Raw genomic sequence first — 27,336 nt, forward strand, 5'->3', positions numbered from 1 at the left:
TCCAATTGAAGTGTCACAAGATAGTGGCATGGAATAGCACGTGAACTCTGTGCTGCTTCTGTAAACATTTACATCATGGAGTCCATTTTGCCTAATGGGTCCATTTCTGTTTTAATACAGCATGTAAGCCTTCTTTCAATGTTCTTCATCTAGCTAACATGTTGAAGCAATTTCCCCTAAGCTCCTCCAAGAGGACCACAACTTTGTTGTAGGGTGTGGAAGCCCGTGTGCCTCAATGGCCTTGAGAGCTATGTTAGCTGGATTCAGGGCCTTGTGCTTCGGCTCTTCGTAGGCTCACCATGCTGAACAGGTCAAAGGGTAGAGGCCAGACTAAGAGTGTTCCACTGGTCCTCCAGGATCAGGGGTTCAGTTCAGGGATAACAACCTGAATGGTCAAAAAAATATTGTTACGGAAACAGCAATGGAGAGTAGGACCTTCATCGCTGCCCTAAATGCCAGCGGTGTAACAGGTAGTAACTACAGTACTTCTATAATATTTACCACAACTACTCCCTACAGTAATACATACTACATTCTAATTACTATATGGGTAAAGAAATATCTCCTGAATTCTCTGTTAGATTTGCAGTAATGCCTTAAATTTACACTAAGGTCTGGTTTAGTCCAAAGTAGAAATATCATCCCTACTTGTCCACTCTCTCGAACTTCTCCATCATAAAGACCTGTCCAGCAGGTCATCTCTCTGCTCCAACAGTTCAAACCATCCTGTTCACTAAATGGCTCCATCCAAAGGACAAACCTTTTGCTGTCAACTATAATGACTCAAGATAATGGGTAAGCAATCAAGTTATGCATTGTAAGAAGAAAAAAACTTACAGGTTTATGGAATCAGTAAAAGTGAACATGGAAGTAGTTATGGAAAATGAACAGACACAAATAGAACAATGAAGTATTTAAATGAGTTTCTCTTCCTTACAATAACATCCCTAATGATTCTTCCGTTAATTTCAGGGCAAGCTAGATGCACTGTGGGTTCTCCTGAGGAAAGGCTACGATCGGGTATCTGTGATGCGCCCTCGTCCTGGAGACAAGGTAGAGCATGATGTTGAATGTTTCCTCCCAAAAAAAAAAAGCAATGAAGTCTACTTATCTGAAAGAATCTTTCTGGGATTATGGCAGTCTGATTAATGTAACATGTTCATTTGTTAAAAGAACCTTCTTCCTCTGGATTAGTCACTTCTATTTAAGACTACAGATAGTTCTTCCTAGCCAACTGCTGCCAGAGAAAGTTCCCTTAATCGGCGTTGACTATAGAAAGCAATGTAGCCACCACAAACTCTCCTCTTGTCCAATAAATCAAGGACAAGAAATGTCAAAAATATATGGAAAGTACACTGTAAACTTTTTCCCAACAGACAGAAACTAGTATAATGATATTGGCAGTGCTGTAGTGTGTAAGGTTCCCAACAATATTAGGAAATAATCAGGAATCTTTTATTGCAGAACTAACAGTTGCATTGGAAATGGTTTTCACCCCTCATCACAAGGGGTCCAATGTATGGGCAACATTAGATAACAAGGGAAGGGCAAGGGTTGAGGGTTAACCATAGGATAGAACAGAGACGTCTGTGAGCACCCAAAGAACGAATGCAGTCAGACAAAAGATGTAAGAGCATCCACCAGGCTGCCTCCTCAGGAAGTCTTCAACCCTGAAGACTCATAAAAGACAGCAGCAAGCACGTTAGTGTGCATACATCTACAGGTATAGGCTCATATAGACAGGACAGGAAGTGGCTCTAGTTTGTCATCAATAGTTTGTTGATGTCTGGTGGACGAATGTGGTCAATGTCATCTGGTTGAAGGTCATCATTTGCATTTCAACCGGTATCTATGGAACAAAAACAATATTACCAGGAAAGAAAGGGAATAACAAAGATAAATTCCATGAGATGTTGCAAACAGAGGACAGTTGCAAAAGTGTAGGAACATTTAAAGTAGAGTAGTCATGTGAGTTAAATGCTGCCTGATAATGTAGGAAGAGGAAAACCACAGATGGTTTTCATAAGCTCAGCCAAGTGGAGCTGTGAGCAAGAACAGGTCCCAGTGGTTATTTGTACAAAACAAAACAATAATTGGCATGCATTGCTTTTAATATTGAGAAACTTACTTGTAAATCCATCAATAGCCCAACCAGTGCAGGGTTGGAAATGGAAAGTATCAAATGAGTCAATGGTTGATGAGGTACTCTACAGACAGTCTTGTCAAAATTGCTGTCTTTCCACAGATCAATCGAAAAATCGCCAGAGGTACTGTTTTAAGATATTTGGTTTAGTGTCAGTTCCCTCCAGACGCCCAGAATTGTTGAACTTTTATGATAGGCAGATTATACATTCTAGATTCTTAAATAGTGATTTCTTTAACCGTAGGTTTTGAGTGAATGAACGCTTTCATATTTTGAATGAAATTGAGATGATCTTTGGTTCAGGGAAAGGAGCAAACATATAACCTGTATCTTAATCTTCTATTTGATTGGGACACTGGCATGAACTTTAATGCATAATAAATCTCCTCTCTTCTCTGGATGAAGCATGCATTGGGCTGGGGCACTTTCCACCAACAAAGTATGAAACTGATGTAATATTCAGTTGCTGGTTGCTGGTCAATTAATGCAGAGATGACTCCCCTATCTTCCAGTACTTGGTCAAAGATACGACAACTGAATCTTTCCAGTTCTGGCAAACAGTCAAAGTTATGAAACCTTAAAAGACATGGACATGCTGAACTCAATCCAGAAGATTTCAAAGTACACAATCAAAAAACTGGTTTCTGTTCCTCAAGCTTGTCAAATTTCGGCCAAGCCACATAGCAAGCCAAGACATGGGGGCAGGGAATGGGATGAAGATTTAAAGAGATGAACAACCTCAAGGTCACATCTGCCGCCCCATGAGAAGGTTTTTGATCTCATTGTAGATAGTAACTAGGGAGAACATTTCCACTGTCTTCACAGAGGAAGTTTTCTCCCAGGGACCCAGACAACTGTGGAGTAAAATCTACCTTTGTAAAACTGTAGTCAACTAAAACTTCTATTACAGGCTTTAAAAGGAGCAAAGAGTACTTTTAAGAACCTGGAAGGTTTGGGCTTTAAGCCAGATACATTTCCCATTCGAGCTTTGCAGCGGATCAGACTGAATCCAAGTGTGTGTCAGCACCCGATCAGGGACACAGTGCATGTCGATATCTCCGGTACTGGTGGATAAATAGAAAAGTTCAGAAAGATGTGGAATTAAGTAGTTAGCTGCTTATTTATTTATGTGTTTGGAGATTTTAGGGGCAGAGGTAGGACTGAAGGACGATTTCCCTCTGGCTAGGGCACCATAGCAACAAATCTCTGCTTATGTTGTCATAACAAGGGAATGTTCCTAACAAACCTTACTGAAACTGAATCCTGGCATATCATTATCAACAGGGAAAACATGGAGAAAGGATTTTTTTTCTGGACTGAACAGCATATTTGAAATGGAATTAAAATTGATTTACAGACACTTTAATATTAGTCTTGCTACAATTAAATTTGCTAAACTATTTGTAACGCAACATTTGAGGCTACACTCAAGGTATCCTACCAAACTTGGTGGTGGAATCATTTCATTGTAGTTGCAACACAGGACATTTTTCACTGACAGCTACCTTGGTGTATAAAATTTCTTTGGGTCAGACACTGCCTAACATACTAATTTAAGATTCCACTGGGACAAAATTTATTGCAGTTACCTGATTTATTAATGTTCCTGAATTCTGTCAACTTCAGGCAGATGGGGCTCGTCAGCCATGGTTGGCAGCTCATTTAGGAGAAGGAAAACTCAGATTTCAAACCTCAGCAGCCTTGTGGTTATACCCACTCATGGAAAAAGCTTTGGGAGTAAACCTAGAGTTGGAGTCCCCAAGGGAGTCCTACGTTGAGTTCAATGCTGAATGACAACCCCTGCAATGCCACTGGTGCCAAACTGTAGCGGTCTCTGCCATTCCTTTAGGTTCATCTACTGTGTGCAGAAGGGAGCCTGCTGCACGGGCAACATCTGACTCTCCATCTCGTACTGCCCTATCTTGCATACTGCCGTGTGTATCAAATGTAATCAATTAGGACACAACATCCATAATAGACCCCAATCAATGGAGAGTTTCCTCCAGGCTGGCCAACACAGCAGGAAATGGGTATCAGAGCTGGAAGATTTCCGATCTGTGCAGCTTAACTCCCAGTGCTGGCCCACTTGCAAGTTGAATGTGGGTGTTCAAGCCTGCCTTCAGATTCTACCAACGTTTCACCGGTCTGTTAATATTATTCATGTACCCAAACAAACAAGCTCTTCAAAATCTATCTATGCTTATTCCTTGGACAGAATTCTGTGCCCAATTTTGAACTTGTGAAATAGCAGAGAAGTCCATTCAGCCCATTGTATCCATTCTAGCTATTTAGATATATCACACTGTTCTGCTGCAGTTCATAGTACCTTAGGCATACCAGTTACTCAGATGGTTGGGGTTTCTCTCTCCACCACCTTTTCATCCAGTGAGATCCATTTTCCTCAAAGTAGGTCCTCCTTTTTCACCTTATTTAGTCTCTCCTTTTCAGTGACTGACATTAACAGAAGGAGGGCCATTCAAATCATTTCTCATTTAAAATGCCAAATAGACTCACAGCAAAACAAATTCAGTAGAGAATTAATCAAAGTTTATAAAATAATGAAATTATTATACTGTTTTAAGTATAAAAGACCTGCTACCTTCATAGTGTTTTGCATCACCTGGACAATAGTTCAAAGTAATTTATTATCAAAGGACATACATGTCACCATGTTGAACCCTGAGATTCATTTTCCTGCAAGCAAATCTATAGAATAGTAACTATAACAGGATCAAAGAAAGATCAATTAGAGTGCAGAAGACAACCAGGCAAATGCAAATATAAATAAATAGCAATAAATAACAAGATCATGAAGTAACAAGATAAAGATATCTTAAAGTGAGATCATTGGTTGTGGGAACATTTCAGTGAATGGGCAATTGAATGTAGTTATCCCCTTTTGTACAAGAGCCTGATTGTTGTGAGGTAGTAACTGTTCTTGAACCTGGTGGTTCATGTCCTGAGGCTCTTGTACTTATGTCAAGAACTGTTTATTGACTTGCAGTTCAGTGTTCATTCCCTCATTTTGAATCAACAAGCTCCAACACCTGGGTGTCTGTACCTCCCTCAGCTACTGGATCCTTGACTTCCTCACCAGGAGACCGGTCTGTGCAGATGGGAAGTAACATCTCCTCCTTGCTGATAATCAACACTGGCATACCTCAAGGATGCATGCTTAGCCCACTGCTCTACTCACTACACCCATGACTGTGTGGCTAGGCAGGACTCAAATGACAACCATAAATTTGCCAATGATGCAACTTCTGTTGGGGGAATTTCAGGTGGTAACAGGAAGCATACAGGACCAAGATACATCAGCTGGTTAAGTGTTGTTGCAGCATCAGCTTGCACTAAACATCAGTAAAAACAAGAAATTGATTGTGGACTTCAGGAAGGGTAAGTTAAGGGAACACACATCAGTCATCGTCGAGGGATCAGAAGTGGAAAAGGTGAGCAGAGGTATCACATCTCTGAGTGGTCCAACATAATGATGCATTTACGAAGAAGGCACAACAGCGGCTATAGTTCATTAGGAGTTTGAAGAGAATTGGTATGTCACCAAAGACACTTGCAAATTTCTACAGATGTACTGCAGAGAGCATTCTAACTGGTTGCATCACTGCCTAGAAGGCCACTGCACAGGATTGGAAAAAGCTGCAAAATTTGTAAACTCAACCAGTTCCATTGTGGGCCCTAGCCTCCCCAGCTTATAGGACACCTTCAAAAGACGATGCCTCAAAAAAGATGGCATCCTTCATTAAGGGGCCACATCACCCAGGACATGCCCTCTTCTCATTGCCACTACCAAGGAGGAGGTATGGGAGCCTGAAAACACACAGACAATATTTCAGGAATAGCTTCTTCCCCTCCACCGTCAGATTTCTGAATGGACAATGAACCCATGAGCACTTCCTCGGTATTTTTTCCATCTTTTTGCACTACTTGTTTAAGTTATTTTAATATATATTGTGCTTCTTACTGTAATGTACAGTTTTTATTACTGTGTACTGCATTGTACTGCTGCCGCAAAAAAATTTCACAACACATGCCAGTGATATTAAACCCGATTCAGATTTTTGAACTGCTGACTTAATTATGTTTTTTTTATGTTGTCATGGAAGAAATATAGCAGGCAATCTACGCAAGGCAAGCTCCCCAAATGGCAATTGGAAAATCTGTTTTACCAATATTGTTTAAAGGATAAGTTTTGGCTAGGCTGATGTGAAGAAATTCTGTAAATTGAATAAATAGAGGAGCAGTGATCTCATATTTATATTTCCTGTAAGTGCAGAATTAGATTGGATGGTGGTTAGTTTTTTTTATTCCCGGAGAGTCGTCTGTCTATGGCTCAGGCTGCTTGAACAGTCACTGAAGGCAGATGAACTTATTCCGACAAGAAAGAATGTAACCAACTTCCAGCTGAGTCTGTCATCAGCTTGTAAAGACAGTTTCAAATGGTTTGCATTCCATAATGCATTTCAAGATTAAGATAGAGGTCATTCTGTCAATTGTGTCCAATGTGTCCATAAAAGAGCAATATTGATACTAGACCCCCTCCCCCAACTATCAGTTAATTGTCCTTAAAATTAGAGAACACCAAGTGTCCGTCTATAATTTGTAAATGTTGGGAGCATTTTCCTTGACCAGCAAGGAAGTTTCAAACCCCTTCACCCTCCCCCCCCCACCACCTGCTGAATTGTCCCTTGCACCTCCCTCTCCCCCACCAGCCATTTGGTTAAAATCCCCAGTTCTCCACTAGTCCTTCTACCTTAAATCTACCTCGTTCAGTTATCTTCTCTCAGCAGGTGGTCCCTTGGTTTTATTTTGCCTTATTGTTTTGTCCCTATTAACCCCTCTGTTACAAAGGGAAATCATACCAGCCCAGCCAATCCTTCCCTTTAACTGGACATATCTAGGCCAGGCAACATCTTCAGTTTTCCTTTTAGTGCAATTACTTTTTCCTTTAATGCAATCAACAAAAATTCCAGGTTATATTTTTAATTATGTTAGCTAGAATATTAAATGTATATGGATGGGTGGGAGTTCTATGTTGTATGATGCAGGAAGCATTACACATCTATGGCACAGACTGGTTGGAGCAAAAGACATTTCCCATCCTTCATTTCATTATACTTGCACATTACTTCTCTCTTTCTCTAATGTCCTCTACCCGCTTACATAGGCCTGGATTAGTGTTATATAAACAATGCCTTTGTTCTCATTAGAGGAACAGATTGATAGGATAAGCTTCAAATGTTCAAAGTTCAAAGTAAATTTTATTAGCAGAGTACATATATGTCATAACAGGGACACTGGGAGTGGACCCAAATGCAAGACACAGACACTGAAGTACTAGGAACAGGACTTGACTAGAGAGCTGAGACAAGAACACAGACTTGGGCTAGGTCATTGGCGAGGCAAGCAGGACCAGGACAAGGAACTGGGAACTAGGAGCCTGGGCTTGGACTCCGAGGTGGAGACTGGACAAGGACCCAGAACCTGGGTCTTGACTTGGGCTTGGACCCCAGAATTAGGCGAGGACATGATGTGGCTACAGGACTGGACATGGCTTGGGTTCTTCATGGCTTGGGTTCCTCAAGGCAAGGACATGACAAGGCTTGGGTTCAGACTCCGAGCCAGAGACTGGACAAGGACCCAGAACCTAGGTCTTGACTTGGGCTCAGACTCCAGAACTAGGCAAAGACATGACGTGGTCTTGGGAGACAGGACTAGGCAAGGCTACAGGACAGAACAAGACACTCCTGGGCAAGACAAACACAGAGCCTTGGTCAAGGGAGGACAGGAACACAGAGCCTAGGTCAATGGAGAACAGGAACACAGAGCCAGGACCCTTCCTTGGGAACAGGCTGTAGGGCCGGGGCTCATATACAGAACATAGATACAGTTCTCAACACAAGGTAGCAGCAAACAGCCAGACCTACCTAACAAAGGCATGGACACAGAGACAGTTCCAAACAATGAAAGACAGTTCCTTATCTGGGCACAGCAAGGCTCCAGTCCAGCTCCAGCAGCAGAACTTCACAGCAGTGCAGGCAAGGCAAAAGGGAAGGGAACAGTCCAGCAACTGAAGCTGAACCAAGGAGCTATTTATGTAGCCAGCCCAAAATGTGAATCAGCTGCCTCAACTAGAGCACCCAACAGAAAAAAGGGAAAACTAGAAAACCTGGAATAATGAACAATGGACCGGACCGTGAACCAGAATCCGGACTTCACGGACCGGACCATGACGATATGTCATTATCTACAACCCTGAGATTCATTTCCTATGGGCATACTCAGCAAATCTATAGAAATAGTAACTATAACAGGATCAATGAAAGATCAACTAGAGTGCAGAAGACAACAAAATGTGCAAATGTGAATATAAGTAAAATAGCAATAAACAACAAGAACATGAGATAATGTGATAAAGAGTACTTAAAGTGGGAACAGCTCAGTGGATGGGCTAGTGTGTGTAGTTATCCCATTTCTTTAACAGAAATGGACAGTGAGGATGTAAAGAGTCTATTTAACTTGAGTTTTGAGTACAGAACTTCAAGATGTGAATGGAACATTAATGAACCTCAGGGAAGATTTCAGTTGATCTAAATCACAGAAGGAAACTGTTCAGTTTAATGACCGAGTGCCAGTTAAAGCTGTTCATTTGAAAACTATCTATTTGTAGCCTGTTTCTCTGTTCTTCACCTATACTATTATACTTAGAGTTCAATGTTACTTTCTTCACACTTTGGTTGTTCGTCATTCATTAACAGGGGCTCTGACAGAAATATTTCAAATGTTATTAGAAACGGGGATGGTGCCGGAGAACTGGCATATTGTTCATGTTGTTCCATTGTTTAAAAAGGGTTCTAAGAGTAAACCTAGTAATTATCGGCCTGTGAGTTTGACGTCAGTGATGGGTAAATTGGTGGAAAGCATTCTTAGAGATGGTATATATAATTATCTGGATAGACAGGGTCTGATTAGGAACAGTCAACGTGGATTTGTGCGTGGAAGGTCATGTTTGACAAATCTTATTGAATTTTTTGAAGAGGTTACTAGGAAAGTTGACGAGGGTAAAGCGGTGGATGTTGTCTATATGGACCAGTAAGGCCTTTGACAAGGATTCACATGGAAGGTTAGTTAGGAAGGTTCAATCATTAGGTATTAATATTGAAGTAGTAAAATGGATTCAGCAGTGGCTGGATGGGAGACGCCAGAGAGTAGTGGTGGATAACTGTTTGTCAGATTGGAGGCCAGTGACTAGTGGTGTGCCTCAGGGATCTGTACTGAGTCCAATGTTGTTTGTCATATACATTAATGATCTGGACGAGTAAGTATGCAGATGATACTAAGATAGGTGGTGTTGTGGATAATGAAGTAGGTTTTCAAAGCTTGCAGAGAGATTCAGGCCAGTTAGAAGAGTGGACTGAAAGATGGCAGATGGAGTTTAATGCTGATAAATGTGAGGTGCTACATTTTGGTAGGACTAATCAAAATAGGACATACATGGTAAATGGTAGGTCATTGAAGAATGCAGTAGGACAGAGGGATCTCGGAATAACGGTGCATAGTTCCCTGAAGGTGGAATCTCATGTGGATAGGGTGGTGAAGAAAGCTTTTGGTATGCTGGCCTTTATAAATCAGAGCATTGAGTGTAGGAGTTAGGATGTAATGTTAAAATTGTACAAGGCATTGGGAAGGCCAAATTTGGAGTATTGTGTACAGTTCTGGTCACCGAATTATAGCAAAGATATCAACAAAATAGAGAGAGTACAGAGAAGATTTACTAGAATGTTACCTGGATTTCAGCACCTAAGTTACAGAGAAAGGTTGAACAAGTTGGGTCTTTATTCATTGGAGTGTAGAAGGTTGAGGGGGGACTTGATATTGGTATTTAAAATTATGAGGGGGATAGATAGGTTTAACTTGACGTGGATAGGCTTTTTCCATTGAGAGTCAGGGAGATTCAAACAAGAGGACATGAGTTGAGAGTTAGGGGGCAAAAGTTTAGGGGTAACTTGAGGGGGAACTTCTTTACTCAGAGAGTGGTAGCTGTGTGGAACGAGCTTCCAGCAGAAGTGGTAGAGGCAGGTTCGATATTATCATTTAAAGTAAAATTGGATAGCTATATGGACAAGAAAGGAATGGAGGGTTATGGGCCGAGTGCAGGTCGGTGGGACTAGGTGAGAGTAAGCGTTCGGCACGGACTAGAAGGGCCGAGATGACCTGTTTCCGTGCTGTATTTGTTATATGGTTATATGGTTATAACATTCAGACTTATGATTGAGGCAATAGGGATTCCCTTAATCACAGCCTATATCATGCAAATAAACTCAAGAAAGAATTATATTTCCACACTATCTCTGATGCTTTGTCGTCAATAAAGTATTTCAGAGATGTGGTCACTATGATATATCAGAAACTCAACCATCAATTTGAATTTAAAGAACATCGAAAAACAACAAAAACTGCAGGTGTTGGAAAGATGAGGTAAAAAGCAGTAAATGCTGGAAACACTCAGCAGGTCAGGTAGCATCCATGGAAGAGAAAATGAGTTAATGCTTGAAGTGTTTGACATTTTCTCTTTCTAAAAAAGAGTTATTAATTAGGTGATCTGTTTTTGGAGACATAGGGATGGTCAATGTTTCTGTCTCTGTGCTGTTTCACCAGGACTGTGTGTCGAGAGAAGAGAGCCAGTATAAAGCTCCTGCTTTCACCTTCCCAATCACCTCTTTATATTGACTATCTCCTTCCACATTCTCAGCTACGATGCAGTCTTGACCCAAACACTGACTATCCCTCCAATTCCACAGATGGTGCCGGACCTACTAAGTTCCTCCATCAGTTTATTTTTGCTGCAGATTCCAGCACCAATTGTCTCGTGTGTCTTCATCTGCTTTTAGAAATTCTTTCTCATTCTTAGGCAGTCAACAGTGACTTGCTTCCAATGAAGTTTCAGAAGCCAACGTGGGCCCTAGAGATTTTGCCACTGGTGGGATAAGTGCTTGGAGGTCCAATAGACAGGCATTTTGAGAGGTGCTGCACTCCTCCAGCCATTTATCTTAGCTTCCACATGCCTTAGGTGTTCAGTTCTCCCCTGAATGCTCTTTCTCCATTCTAGGTGGTAATGGTTCACAATTTGGAGGGGAGTTGCATTTTTTAAGGAGTTTTCTTTAGAAAATCTTTCTGGTCATCTATTCATCTCTGCCTATGACTGAACTAGAAATAGATTATTTCATGAGTCTTGGGTAAGGAACATGAATGATGTAATCTGTCCAATCAGGCTTGCTAAGTATAATTGCGGTCTAATTCTGAGGTCTAAGTCGGGCGAGAGGAGAAGATGGTGGTGCGACGCAGCACATGCAGCTCTCCGGTGAAATGATATCGTATTTGTAAGTAGGATGCCGTGCACAATTCTGATTTGATGGAGACAGACGTGAGAAGCACGGAGGAACATCTGGAGAAACTTCTGAAATGCCCAATTCGTTGCTGCTGCTACTGTGCGATCGAGAATCTCCGGAGGGAAGGCCCCAAAATCCTCGGCTTTGCCTGCTGCTGGCGGCCGGGGCTGGGGTCGAAGTGCTTGGCAGAGATGGTGCTTGGTGTCGGAGGGCTGGTCGGAGGCTCGAAGTTTTCGGACGACTCAGAGTCGGACTGTGGTCGTGCATGGCAGGGAGAGTTTTCTTCCTTCTCCCGTCTGCGTGAGATGTGGGACTTTCGAGAGACTTTGAACTTTTTATACCGTGCCCATGGCCTGTTCTTCATCAAGTTACGGTATTGCTTGCATTGTTGTAACTATATGTTATAATTATGTGTTTTTTGTCAGTTTTTCCATCTTGGTCTGTCCTGTGTTTCTGTAATATCACACCGGAGGAATATTGTATCATTTCTTAATGCATGCATTACTAAATGACAATAAAAGAGGACTGCGTGTCCTTATAACCTAATCTAATCTAATCTAATTCTGAGATGTTAGCCTGGGAGAGAATACTGACCATAGCTTCTTTATTCTTTCAGTGAATTTGGAGACTCTGACAGAGGTAGCATTAGAGGTATCCCTCCATTGTTTTAAAGAGGTTGATGTCAGTAGTCCAAATCCCAGAAGCATATAGAAGATCATAGGTATTAATGTTCACTTATTTATTTATCGTGATTACAGCATGGGATAGGCCCTCTGGCCCTTTGAGCTGCACCATCCAGCAAACCCCAATTTAACCCTAGCTTAATTATGGGACAATTTACAATGACCAATTAACCTACCAACCAATATGTATTCAAATTGTGGGAGGAAACCTGAGCTTCTGGAGGAAATCCATGTGGTCACAGGGAGAACGTACGAACCTCTTACAGGCAGAGATGGGAATTGAACCCGGGTCATTGGTACTGTAAAGCTTTGTGCTAACCACTATACTACCGTGCTGCTGAGGTGCAGGATTGAGGTCTTCATCTTCAAATCTAGCTTCAGTCAAGGTAACGATGAATTTCACTTTGTTGTTAGCCTTTGCTGAGAAATGGGAAGCAACCCTTGTTCTCCAGGATTTCATCATGGAGCTTTATTGCTGGAAGACATTGTTGCATATTGGGACAACTTGGTAGAAGACCTTTAATTCACAAATGTGTATGAGGTCCCGCCTCTCAGTGGCTTCAGTGAATTAAAGAACAACAACTAGGAGATTGGTCTCCAATGTTTCCTCCAATTATTTTTGCAGCTGCATGGACCAACCATTGCTCTGAGCAGAAAATGTTTACACTACCTGAAAACTGCATGGCACTTAATTTTTTTTGTAATATGCACATCAAACAAACACAAACTACAACTCACAACACAAATAAATGATGTCAGCCAGTCAAAACAACTGACAGGCACAATGGCAAAAGTAAAATGTTTAGACTAGATGGTGCCAGTGTTCAGTGTGTGGGTGGTTTATTAACAATGAGATACTGATTTCCATTCTGTGTTTCTTGTTACAATTTGTATCAGTATAACTTGAAACACTGACAATGTAAGCATGATGAAGGTCTAAAATGTTTCAAAGTAAAGATTGTGGTACATTTATTAATTAGAAAATTTATGGATGATATTCATTAACATGATTAATTACAGGGTAGCATATCACAATTATATAGACAGATTTAAAAATTATAGTATCATAGTTTCAGAATTATATTAACATAATTTCAAAATTATATTAACATTATATAAAAGAAAATTCTAGCTGCACAGCAACAAAGGCTATGTGAGCAGGAGCATTTCAATTACTGCATAGCTGTGCACCCAACCAGTGTTAGTCTCCAAATGTATATATACACTAGCATCACCTGCATATTCTAGCTTAACTACCTTTAGAATTATTGACTGAAAACTACAGGGATAGCTTCAAATTGGTGTCGTAGAATCTTTTGTGCCAATCTTAGATATCAGACATGCCTAAGTATTACATCTTGTCAAACTGTACAGCAATTTCTCTCATTTGTTTAACTTTTCCCTCCCCTAACAGGTCTTACAAATATACATGAGTCTCAATATTAAATGCAAACCTGTACATTTTTGTAATGTTGATAAATGAAACTCTATTAATCCACATCAGCCGTCGTTGGTCTATACTGTTGTGTAACCATAAGTTCAGATTCTAAAAGTCCTTGAGCTGGATTTGAGTTGTGCCAAAGGCAGGGTTGCTACCTAAGGGGCCACAACAGATTTGATAACATGTTTTTAAGTTCATTTTTGGCATCTAGGCATCACCAACAAGACCAACATTTACTGCCTATCTCTAACTGTCCTTAAGAAGGTGACAATGAGCTAATTTTTTTGTTTCCAGCCTTTCACCTAAGAGTAGATGATAATGCCCTGAAGAAATAGTGGGTTACAATCTCACCCTGCCTTTCACAGGGACAGGAGGATAACATCACCTTCAGTCTTTCCTGCCATTGACTGAGATCATGACTGTGGTATTAATCCATGTACCCACCTTTGCCCCTTTCATTGACAATTTAACAATTGCAAATGCTGGAAAGCCAAAATAAAAACAGAAAATGATAGACAGATCTGATGGAATCTCTGGACAAACTCTTGGTGCTGGAACACATGTGGTGACACTTGCAAGCTGTCCCCAGCACATCCTTGGGTGTATTGGTTGTTAACACAAATGATCCATTTCACTGTATGTTTCAATGTACATGTGGCAAATATATATGAATCTGTAAAGTTAGCATTTTAGATCGAAGACCATTCACCACATGAAAGAACTGGATTAGACAATATGTCTTATGAGGAAAGGCTGAATAAACTAGGGCTTTTCTTTTTGGAGTGAAGGGGGATGAGTGGTGATTTGATAGAGATACAGTATATAAGGTCATAAGAGGCATTGATAGAATGGCCACCTGGACCTTTTTCCCAGGGCAGAAATAGCTAATATGAAGGAGCCGCATTTTAAGGTGACTGGAAATTTCAACTCCAGTGTTACAAAATTATCAGGGGATAAAGTGTAAAATTTTAAATCATGCAGGTTTCTTTTACACAGACCATGCTGGATGTATGGAATGCGCTGCCCGGGGTGGTGGTAGAGCAAATACATTAAAGACTTTTGGATAGGCATATGGATGATGGAAAAATGGAGTGTTATTTAGGAGGGAAGGGTTAGATTGATCCTGGAGCAGGTTAAAAAGTTGGCACAACATCCTGGACCAAAAGGATGTGTACTTCCTGTTCTATGTTGTTCTATGTTGCTATACTGTTCTATGTTCAATGAAAGTTTCTGATCCCAGGCCCAAAATGTTAATGATTCCACAGATACTGCCTGACTTGGTGAGTGCTTCCATCATTCTCAGTTCTGTATTTTACCATCATTAGTAGCTAATGCCAGCAATTAATCCCAGACAGTTTCAAACTTTTGACAACCTCTGCACAAAGTAATTATTTCACTAATGACTTAAATATTGCCCTATGTTACCTGATAATTTTATAGCACTAGAGCTGGAATTTCAGTTATCAAACAAAGATCATCTGTGTTTCTCCTCAACAAACAACACCACAAACCAAATCAGGGACACAGAAATCAAATATTTCAAACATTCCCTTTCCCAAACAACTTGTCAGAATGTTACATGTTTCACCCTTCTAAATTCAAGCAGATGCATATGTATGTCAATAAATAGATAAAAGATTAAACATATGAAACCTGTTCAACATTTCCTCATAAGACAATCAGCCCATTCGAAGTATTAGTCTAACAAAACTCTTTTAAATTGCTTCCAACACAGCAGAAATATTTAAGCAAGGAAACTAATATAATACCCAGTACTCCAGTAGTCTCACCATTGCTCTATAAAACTGAAGATTAATCTACTACTTGCATATTCAATCCCTTTAGTAATAAACAACATTCTGTCAGCTTTGCTGATTAAATGTTGCACCTACATATGAGCTTTTTTTAAACATGAAGCTCTCAGATTCCTCTATCTCTGAGCTGTGTGGCCTTTCACCATTTTGAGAATTTTTTAAAATTCTCCTATTTCACATTTTCCCACATTAAACTCCATTTACCAGTTCTTGTGCTCTCACATTTGTAGCTTCCTTGTATTCGCTTTACACTTTACTTTCTTACCTACATTATATCATCAAATTTAGTACTTTGCTTTTTAATCTTTGAAGTGAATTTGAAATTTCCCAATCTCATGAACCTTCCTGGAATCTTAATGAACTTTTAAGCTTAAAACCAATATATCAACTATCTCACTGGTCCCGTTTAAGAACAAACATGAAGTCTTTCTCGACCTGGAGATGCATCAATTCAGATCCATCTCTTTGCTCAGTATCACTTCATTTGATGATAATTTTCCCGAGTTTTTCCCCTCTTCTAATCTTTGATTTACAGTGATGTCTTCTAACAGTCACGTTTGCGATTTTCAGAGAATGTTGAGGGGTGTGCAGTGAAGGTATGATCTCAGTGAGTATTGGGACAAGCTTTTCTCCTAATCCTCTAGTTGAGAATGAATCCCTATAAGACTTTGGTCTTTGTTTGGAATTCCATCCCTTGAAAATTAATCCATGAAACAGCCTGTTGTAGCTTTTGAATTTAAGTCCCTAGATTAAACTTTAATTTAGCTAATCTGAATTTCATTTTCTCTGCCTGACTCTCTCTGGATCCTGCATTATTAACAGCTGCCATTGTAGTTGATATCAGGTCATCTGGGAACTGTCCTGAATAATGCAGTCAAATATTCCTGTGAGTGTTTCTTGCTTCAGTTTACTTGGGATTTGATTACATTTTTAATCAGAATTCCTTTTGTCAAAACCAAGAACTGTTTTTTTCACATCTTCCTGTACCTTCATCCTTTATGTTGTTTGACAATACCAATCATCTTATTCGTCTTTTTAACTTGAATCACTGAAGGATACTGGACAGCTGTGGCAAAGCTTGAATGATATCACCTCTTACAAAGTGAAACCAAGTGACATAGATGACGATGGGGCTTCACTTCCAAATGAGCCTTCTCTGCTCACTTTGACCATCAAAACATGGAGGAACCATCACAAAATCCCATAGCTCCCAGTGACCCTGTGATTTCAGTCTCTGAGGCTGAGGTGAGAGGATCCTTAGGAGGATGAACCCACGGAAAGCATCCAGCCCAAATGGGGTACCTGGACAAATACTAAACACAGAACACAGAACTTTGAAATTTACAGCACGTTGCAGGCAAAGTATTCATTAAGTACCTCCACTACCTCCTCAGACTCCATGCAAACGTTTCCACTATTGCACCTGATTGGTCCTATTCTCACATAGCTCTTCCTCTTCTAGAATGCCTTGGGGTTTTCCTTAATCCTGCCCACCAAGGCCTTCTCATGGCCCCTTCTGGTTCTCCGAATTTTATTCTTAAGCTCCTTCCTAGCAACCTTGTAATTTTCTAGAGCTCTAACCATATCTAGTTTCTTGAACCTTTCGTAAGCTTTTCTTCTTAACTAGATTTTCTACATCCTTTGTACACCATGGTTCTTTTTTTTAATTGCTTTTTTTTAAATACTCTTTTTCAAAATTTTCAAAAAAAAACAATGAGATTAACAAAAACATACCAGCTCAGACATGTATGAAAAAGAAATAAGCAAAAGAAAAGACATAACATTAGAGGGATGCCTATTGTACAAAGTGCTCAAAAATACTAAACATTAAATCTCAAATGAGGGTCATGAGAAATCAGCTGGGGGGAAATTGCATAACCGCCCCCGGCCTCATCCAGGCAGACAAGAAATGGATCCCAGCTAGCCGAAAATTTTTTAATTGAATTGGTTCTCAAGAACCTAAGTTTCTCCATCTGTATGACTGAGATCATATCAGCTTTCCATCTCCGAAAGGAAGGGGGAGAAGGTGATTTCCATTCCCTCAAGGTAAGTCTTTTGACAACAATCATCCCCAGCATAAGAGACTGTTGTATGGCTGCAGGGAAACAAATAGTAGATTGCGAGCAGCCAAATATAGCGAGACCAACTTCCAAGGGGAAGGATCTTTTATGGGCCCTTGAGTACCAGTCGAATATTTTGGACCAAAATCCAGTCAGTAATGGGCAAAACCAAAAGGTGTGTGACAACGTGGCTTCTGTCCCTTGGCATCTATCACACATTGGCGAGACAGATGGGTAAATCCTGTGCAATCTAAATTTAGAGTAATGGAGATGGTGGACAACTTTAAACTGGATCAGTTGGTGCCTGCTGTTAACAGAGCAAGCCTGTATCATAGACAAACACTTATCCCAGGCAGCTTCAGACAATTCAATGCCCAACTCCTCTCTTCAGGCATCTCTAATCTTCACAGTAGAGTACACCATTATTCTTTAACCCTACCATCCTTTCCCTGCCTCAATGGAACATACCTATGCAGAACGCCATGCAAATGTTCCCTGAACATCTGCCACATTTCTGCCATGCATTTCCCTGAGAACATCTGCTCCCAATATATGCTCCCAGGTTCCTGCCTAATAGTATCATATTTCCCCCTACCCAATTAAATGTTTTCCCAAATTGTCTGCTCCTGTCCCTCTCCAGCGCTATGGTGAAAGAGATAAGAATTGTGGTCACTACCTCCAAAATGCTCTCCCACCAAGAGATCTGACAGCTGACCAGCTTCATTCCCCAATACCAGATCAAGTACAGCCTCTCCTCTAGTTGGCTTATCTACATATTGTGTCAAGAAACCTTCCTGAACACAACTAACAAACTCCACCCCATCTAAACCTCTGCGCTAAGGAGATGCCAATCAATATTAGGAAAGTTAAAATCTCCCATCATAACAACCCGATTATTAATATACTGTTCCAGAATCTGCCTCCCTCTATGCTTGATATCTCTGTTGCTATTGGGGGGTCCAGTAGAGTTATTACCTCTTTCCTGTTTCTGACTTCCACCCACACTGACTCAGTAGACCATCCCTCCATGACCTCCTCCTTTTCTGCAGCCATGACACTATCCCTAATTAGCAATGCCACAACCCACCTCTTTTGCTTCCCTCTCTGTTCTTTTTGAAACATCCAAAGCCTGGCACACTCAGCATCCATTCCTGCTCCTGAGACATCCAAGTTTCTGTGCTACAACATCATAATTTATTGTATTGATCCATGCTCCAAGTTCATCTGTCTTGTTTTAGATACTCCTTGCATTAAAATAGACACATCTCAAACCATCAGGCTGAGTCAATCTTTGCTCTAACATCTGCCTATCCTTCCGCACAAACTCCCCACAAGCTATCTCCACCTGTGCTCCAACCTCCTCATCCTCTGCCTCTTCACTTCGGTTCCCAAACCTCTGCAAATCTAGTTTAAACCCTCCCCAATAGCATTAGCAAACCACCCTCCTAGGATATTGGTTTCCCTCCAGTTCAGGTGCAACCCTTCCTGCTTGTACAGGTCACCCCTCCAATGCCATATTTAAGTACACCAATGACTGTGGTTGGCCGAAACAAAGTTGGTGACAAAACAGCATGGAGGAGGGAGATTGAAAATCTGGCAGAGTTGTGCCACAACGACCACCTCTTACTCACTGTCAGGAAGACCAAAGAGCTGATTATTGACTTCAGGAGGAGGAAACCAGAGGTCCATGAGCCAGTACACTTTGGAGGATTAGAGGTCATCAACTTTAAATTCCTCCACGTTATCATTTCAGAGGACCTGTCCTATCCCCACCATGTAAGTGCAATTATGAAGAAAACACGGCAGTGTCTTTACTTCTTTAGAGGTTTGTGAAGGTTTGGCATGATGCCTAAAACCTTGACAAACTTCTATAGATGTTTGTTGGAGAGTTTATTAACTGGCTGCATTCCAGTATGGTATGAAAACACCAATGCCCTTGAATGAAAAATCCTACAAAAAGTAGTGCATATGGTCCTGTCCATTACGTGTATAGTCCTCCCCACTATTAAGCACATCTACGTGGTGTATTGTCGCAGGAAAGCGTCGTCCAACATCAGGGACCCCACCCACCCAGGTCGTGCTTTCTTCTTGATGCTACCATTAGGAAGAAGGTACAGGAGCCTCAGGACTCACACCACCATGTTCGTGAACAGTTCTTATCCCTCCACCATCAGGCTCCTGAGCCAGAGGATATAACATCACTCAATTTCACTTGCCCCATCATTGAACAGTTCTCACAACCTATGGATTCACTTTCAAGGTCTCTTCATCTCAAGTTCTCGGTATCTATTGTTTATTTATTATTTTTATTATTATTGTTATTATTATTTGGTATTTGCACAGTTTGGTATCTTTTGCATACTGGTTGTCTTGTTGGGTGCAGTCTTCCACTGATTCTATTATGGCTATTGAATTTACCGAGTATGCCCACAACAAAATAAATCTCGGGGTTATATATGGTGACATATATGTACTTGGGTAATAAATTTACTCTCTACCTTGATCTTATTCAAGCAAGTCTTTACACGTATGGCTAGATAATGAATTACATCATGTCATTAAAATATGAGAGAAATACCAGAGGCAATCCACTTTCTGACCTGAACTACTAGTGAACATTTAAGACCATGTCCATAAGACACTGGGGAAGAATTAGACCACATGGCCCATCAAGTCTGCTTCCCCATTCCATCATGGCTTATTTATTATCCCTCTCAACCCTATTCTCCTGCCTTCTCCCTATAACCTTTGACAGTCTGACTATTCAAGAACCTACCAACCGCTGCTTTAAATATACACTAAACCATCCTAAACATGCAATCAGTTCCAATCCCGCCCCCCCCCCACCCCATTATCAGTGCACAGTGGCCAGAGTGTATACACATGCACGGTGTTGACACTGCCACCCACTGTTTCTGCTCCAGGTCACACACCCTCTGGTTTGGAAATATATCGCTGAAACTCTATCCCCAGGAGCACTATGGATACACCTTTGCTAGAAAGGCTGTGCCTGTTCAAGGAAAATACTCACCATTACCTTCTCAAGGACAGTGAGGGAGGGGGATGAGTAGTGGCCTTACCAGTGATCCCTGGATCCTAACACACAAATTAGAAAGACAATAGGAAAAGGAAAGTATTGGAGTAAGAAAGGCAAGTGAGGTCATGAAGCAGCTATCAGCAAAATAACTTGGGCAGTCTCTGCTTTTTTGTGCACTGAAGTTATGATTATTTTGGAAGAAAATGGTGAAGAAAATTTGTATTGTTGCCAAAATAAATATTGTTGTTCTGTCAGACTTCTGGTTGACATCTGTTTTTGTCCTTTGAAAAGTGGAGGGCAGTTGTGACTGATGGCCCTGAAAAGCTTTCAGTTCCTTTGCATTTTGTGCTCTCGATATACTGCCCCTTTCAACGTTTGCAGTATCACCCCTTGTTTTGAGAACAGTCCAAGTACATGATAGTCTCAAAGGCAAGGGCTTGCTGTCCTTCACTTAGTCTGACCATGGGGATATAGGTCAAGCCAGGGCCCTCCCATAGACCAGATGGCCGAGATTAACAACACTGCCTTCTGGGAAATGTTGAGAGGAGTTAAGGTCAGGCTGTTGGTAAATGTGTCCAATCAGAAATCAATCATTGCAGGCTACAATCTTCTCTTGAGAAGCTACCTCACTGAGTACAGGATGGGTGTGTGTGAGATTATTGTGCAGGAGAGCCATGTGAGTAGGATGTCAGTGGAGTTGAATAAGGAGGGATGGAGGGTGGAGAGACGAGGGAGGAAAGAAAACATAACCAGACTTCAATCTCACAGGAGCTGATCATAATGGAGGATTGCGGCACAGCTAGTTTAAAAACATCTCAACAAAGAAACATTTTCCACATGATCAAGAATAACAACATTGTTCAACCTTCTGGTGCAATAACCTGATCCAGAATGGAAATCAGAATCAGGTTTATTATCACCGGCATGTGACGTGAAATCTGTTAACTTAGCAGCAGCAGTTCAGTGCAATACATAATCCAGCAGAGACAGAAAAAAATAGTAATAATAAATAATATAAAACATAATAATAAATAAACAAGTAAATCACACATATTGAATAGATTATTTTAAAATGTGCAAAAACAAGAAATACTGTATATTATAAAGGTGAGGTAGTGTCCAAAGCTTCAAAGTCCATTCAGGAATCGGATGGCAGAGGAGAAGAAGCTGTTCCTGAATCACTGAGTGTGTGCCTTCAGGCTTCTGTATCTCCTACCTGATGGTAACAGTGAGAAAAGGGCATGCCCTGGGTGCTGGAGATCCTTAATAATGGACGCTGCCTTTCTGAGACACTGCTCCCTAAAGATGTCCTGGGTACTTTGTAGGCCAGTGCCCAAGATGGAGCTGACTAGATTTACAACCTTCTGCAGGTTCTTTCGGTCCTGTGCAGTAGCCCCTCCATACCAGACAGTGATGCAGCCTGTCAGAATGCTCTCCACGGTACAACTATAGAAGTTTTTGAGTGTATTTGTTGACATGCCAAATCTCTTCAAACTCCTCATAAAGTATAGCTACTGTCTTGCCTTCTTTATGACTACATCAATGTGTTGGGACCAGGTTAGATCCTCAGAGATCTTGACACCCAGGAACTTGAAGCTGCTCACTCTCTCCACTTCTGATCCCTCTATGAGGATTGGTATGTGTTCCTTTGTCTTACCCTTCCTGAAGTCCACAATCAGCTTTTTCGTCTTACTCACGTTGAGTGCCAGGTTGTTGCTGCGGCACTATTCCACTAGTTGACATATCTCACTCCTGTACACCCTTTCGTCACCACCTGAGATTCTACCAACAATGGTTGTATTGTCAGCAAATTTGTAGATGGTACTTGAGCTATGCCTAGCCACACAGTCATGTGTATACAGAGAGTAGAGCAGTGGTCTAAGCACACACCCCTGAGGTGCACCAGTGTTGATCGTCAACGAACAGGATATGTTATCACCAATCCGCACAGACTGTGGTCTTCCGGTTAGGAAGTCGAGGATCCAATTACAGAGGGAGGTACAGAAGCCCAGGTTCTGCATTTTCTCAATCAGGATTGTGGGAATGATGATATTAAATGCTGAGCTATAGTCGATGAACAGCATCCTGGCGTAGGTGTTTGTGTTGCCTAGGTGGTCTAAAGCAGTGTAAAGAGCCATGGAGATTGAGTCTGCGGTTGACCTATTGTGGTGATAGGCAAGTTGCAATGGGTCCAGGTCCCTGCTGAGGCAGGAGTTCAGTCTAGTCATAACCAGCCTCTCAAAGCATTTCATCACTGTCGATGTGAGTGCTACCGGGTGATAGTCGTTAAGACAGCTCAAATTATTCTTGTTTGGCACTGGTATAATTGTTGCCTTTTTGAAGCAAGTGGGAACTTCTGCCCGTAGCAGTGAGAGGTTGAAAGTGTCCTTGAATACTCCCGCTAGTTGGTTGGCACAGGTTTTCAGAGCCTTACCAGGTACTCCATCAGGACCTTCCGCCTTGCGAGGGTTCACTCTCTTTAAAGACAGTCTAACATCGGCCTCTGAGACAGAGATCACAGGGTCATCAGGTGCAGCAGGGATCTTCACAGCTGTAGTTGTGTTCTCCCTTCCAAAGTGTGCATAGAAGGCGTTGAGTTCATCTGGTAGTGAAACATTGCTGCCATTCATATCATTGGGTTTCACTTTGTAGGAAGTAATGTCTTTCAGTCCCTGCCAGAGTTGACATGCTTCTGATATCACCTACAACATCGTTCAAAATTGTCCCTTTGCCCTTGAAATAGCCCTCCACAAATCATACTTGGTTTTCTGGTACAGGCCTGGGTTGCCAGACTTGAATGCCACAGATCTAGCCTTCAGCAGACGATGTACCTCCTGGTTCATCCACGGCTTTTGGTTTGGGAATGTACAGTAAGTCTTTGTAGGGACACACTCATCCACACAGATTTTAATGAAGTCAGTAACAACTGCAGTATACTCATCCAGATTGAAAGATGAATCCCTGAATACAGTCCAGTCAACCGATTCAAAGCAGTCCTGTAGGCGCTCCTATGCTTCCCTTGTCCGTACCTTCTTGGTCCTCACTACTGGTGCTGCAGTCTTCAGTCTCTGCCTATACTCAGGGAGTTGGAAGTACAGCCAGGTGATCAGACTTCCCGAAGTGAGGGCGTGGAATAGCCCAGTAGGCATTCTTGATGGTGGTGTAGCAATGGTCCAGTGTGTTGTTTCCTCTGGTATTGCAAGTTATCTGTTGATGGTAATTGCTTAGTGATTTTTTCAGACTGGCCTTATTAAAATCTCTCAAAATGATGGTGAAGGCATTAGGGTGCGCTGTTTTGTGCATGTTGATCCCATTGCTCAGATCATCTAAAGCCTGCTTGACATTGGCCTGAGGTGGAATGTAATCTGCTACCAGAATGACCCCACAGCACTCCTGTGGTAAGTAAAAAGGACGACACTTTACTGCTAGATATTGCAGGTCTGGTGAGCAGAACTGGGACAGCACTGATATATTTGTGCACGAAAAAAAGTTGATCATGAGGCATATTCCTCCACCTCCGCTTTTAAGAGACTCTATAGATCTATCCTGACAGTGTATAGTAAACCCGTCGATCTGAATCGCTGCATCTGGTATGGAATGGGTTAACCAGGATTCCATGAAACAAAGGACACACACACACACACACAGTCCTAATGTCCCTCTGATTCAGCATCCTGGCTCTGAGATCATCAATTTTCTTCACCAGAGACTGCACGTTTGCCAGCAAGATCGTCAGTATAGGGAGTTTAAAACCCCGTTTCCTTAAACATACTTGTTATCCTGATCCTCGCCCACGCTTTCTCCGAGGTGTTCTCCATGGGCCCTTCCGACCACAGACCGTGTTGTTTCCGTCGGTTTTAAGCAGCGATAGTTCATTTAAACGCATTAAGACATCTTTGTTGACTGTACTGATCTTGAAAGCAGTTGTGCTTTTTAGCTGTAACAGGCTGACACGGGAATATTTAATCATATCCATTCAGTGTACTGCTACTACTCAAGTCGCAACTAGGCGCCCCGGAAGCACGGAAATCCAGTGATGCACAATACATTTTCAGAGGAAGCCCCGAAGAGAACGATGACAAAAGTGTTTCACTTGCTTTAGAGCAGGGCTTCCCAATATTTTTTATGCCGTGGACCAGTCACATTAAGGCAGGGGTCCATGGACTCCTGCTTTAGAGCATAACAATGAAAAGAATATAAATCACATTCATCACTCCCCCTGCTCTTGCTTTCTGTCAATCAAAAACAAAACTGAAAATGATGGAAATTAAATACAAATAAAAAAAATTAAAAATAATAACAGACTTAACGGATCCAGCAACATCCATGGAAGGAGAAGCAGTTCAGTGTCCCAACAAAAGGTCTCAGATCTGAAACATTAGCTGTTTCTCTCTCCACAGATGCTACCCGACCTGCTGAGTCTTTCCACACTGTTCTATTTTTATTTCTGGATGACTGTCATCTGGTGCATTTGAACACCCATCAGAATGTCTTCATCACCTTATCTGGAAAATTATTCTAATCATCATTTATTCTTTAAGCTACTTAAATTCTTCACAGTACCCATTTTAATTTTAACCTTTTGACTTTAATGTAATTTCATTCTTTTCTGTTTTATTTTGCAACTCTAATTTGGCTCTGCCTTCATGTTTTATAAGTTTGAATAACATACTTTCCCCTATGATTACATTTTAAAGTTCATATCTTTGTGTGATTTATCAGAGTTTCCTTTGGAACAAACTTGATTAATATTCCAATTTAGAATGGAATTTCAGAAGCTTCAATTCATATTCTAAGTTCCAGAAATGTATTAGTCAAATTGGCATTTTTTTCTTTATTCCTGTAAAGTTTGTAGTTTTCTTTTAATTTTAATTTGTCAGCTTGTTACTGATTCAGATTGCTGTTTGAAAACTTGAAATGTTTGCAGCATACATTCTTGGCAACACTAGGAACAAATACTTCCACCTCCATAATATAACCTGACCCCTCCCTTGCCTGAATGCATCTGCTGCTAAAATGTTTGTCCATTTTGTCCACTTTCTAAAATTTGTCTGCATTACTCTTTCCTACTCGGAGGCATTCCCTAAAATTAAACTCCATTATCAAACTTCTTGCATCCCATTTCTCGAGTATTGTGCACAGAAGAGTGCAGCACAGTGCAGGAACAAACTCTTCGGCCCACGGTATCTCCATTGAACATGATGCCAGATTAAACTCAGAATCAGAATTGGAGTCTGGTTTATTATCGCAAACATATGTTGTGAAATTGTAAACAGAGGAGTTTCTGCTGATGCTGGAAATCCAGAGCAACACACACAAAATGCTGGAGGAACTCAGCAGGTCAGGCAGCATCCATGGAAAGGAATAAACAATTGATGTTTCAGGCCAAGACCTTTCAATGGGACTGGAAAGGAAGAAGCCAGAATGAGTTGGTGGGGGGAAGGGCAGAAGTACAAGCTAGAAGTAGATAGGTGAAGTCAGGTGGATGGGGGAGGGGATGGCACAAGAAGCAGGGTGCTGGGAGACGATAGGTGGAAAAGGTAAAGGGCCAAAGAAGAAGGGGGAATCTGATAGGAGAGGAGAGTGGACCATGGGTTTCATTAGTTTCAATACCATTAGTTTCAATATAATTATGGAGAAAGATATAACTGGACCCAGGGTTGAGATTTTTGATTGGAGAAAGGCTAACTTTGAGGAGATGCGAAAGGATTTAGAAGGAGTGGATTGGGACAATTTGTTTATGGGAAGGATGTAATAGAGAAATGGAGGTCATTTAAAGGTGAAATTTTGAGGGTACAGGATCTTTATGTTCCTGTTAGGTTGAAAGGAAAGGTCAAAAGTTCGAGACAGCTATGGTTTTCAAGGGATATTGGAAACCTGGTTCGGAAAAAGAGAGGGATCTACAATAAATATAGGAAGCTTGGAGTAAATGAGGTGCTCGAGGAATATAAAGAATATAAAAAGAATCTTAAGAAAGAAATTAGAAAAGCTAAAAGAAGATACAAAGCTGCTTTTGGCAAGTAAGGTGAAAATAAATCCAAAGGGTTTCTACAGTTATATTAATAGCAAAAGCATAGTGAGGGATAAAATTGGTCCCTTAGAGAATCAGAGTGGATGGCTATGTGTGGAGCCAAAAGAGATGGGGGAGATTTTGAACAATTTCTTTTCTTCGATATTCACTAAGGAAAAGGATATTGAATTGTGTAAGGTAAAGGAAACAAGAAGGGTAGTTATGGAAGGTATGATGATTAAAGAAGAGGAAATACAGGCACTTTTAAGGAATGGAGGGTTGTGGGCCGAGCGCAGGTCAGTGGGACTAGGTGAGAGTAAGAGTTCGGCACGGACCAGAAGGGCTAAGATGGCCTGTTTCTGTGCTGTAATTGTTATATGGTTATACAAAAGAGGGGCCCGAGGGGAAGGTAATAGGCAGGTGAGAAGAGGCAAGAGAGGAGCCAGAATTTGGAATGGAAGAAGAGGGAAGGGGGATGGGGAAAATTATCAGAAGTTAGAGAAATTGATGTTCATGCCATCGGGTTGGAGGCTACCAAAACAGAACATAAGGTGTTGCTCCTCTGACCTGAGATTGGCCTCATTGTGGTGGTAGAGGAGGCCATGGACGGACATGTCGGAATGGCGATGAGGATTGGAATTAAAATGGTTGATTATTGGGAAATCCTGCTTGTTAAGGATGGAGAGAAGGTCCAACAAAGTGGACCCCCAGTTTACATCGGGTCTCACCAATGTAGAAGTGGCC

The 27,336-nt window shown here is 41.3% G+C and overlaps 1 protein-coding gene across 3 annotated transcripts in view; it reads left to right on the plus strand.

Annotated features, from left to right (window-relative positions):
- Window positions 1-27,336, plus strand: part of LOC134351017 (anthrax toxin receptor 1-like) — a 290,770-nt gene that overhangs the window by 234,224 nt on the left and 29,210 nt on the right. For 2 of the 3 annotated variants that reach the window (XM_063056982.1, XM_063056983.1), the window contains one exon: window positions 973-1,053. In XM_063056982.1, coding sequence (XP_062913052.1) covers window positions 973-1,053 — 81 coding nt within the window. Of the gene's footprint in view, window positions 1-972; window positions 1,054-11,462; window positions 11,506-27,336 lie in introns of those variants that run through there. The other variant, XM_063056984.1, reaches the window with a different exon arrangement.

Source organism: Mobula hypostoma, chromosome 8 (genome assembly GCF_963921235.1).
Source record: "Mobula hypostoma chromosome 8, sMobHyp1.1, whole genome shotgun sequence".
Taxonomy (NCBI): domain Eukaryota; kingdom Metazoa; phylum Chordata; class Chondrichthyes; order Myliobatiformes; family Myliobatidae; genus Mobula; species Mobula hypostoma.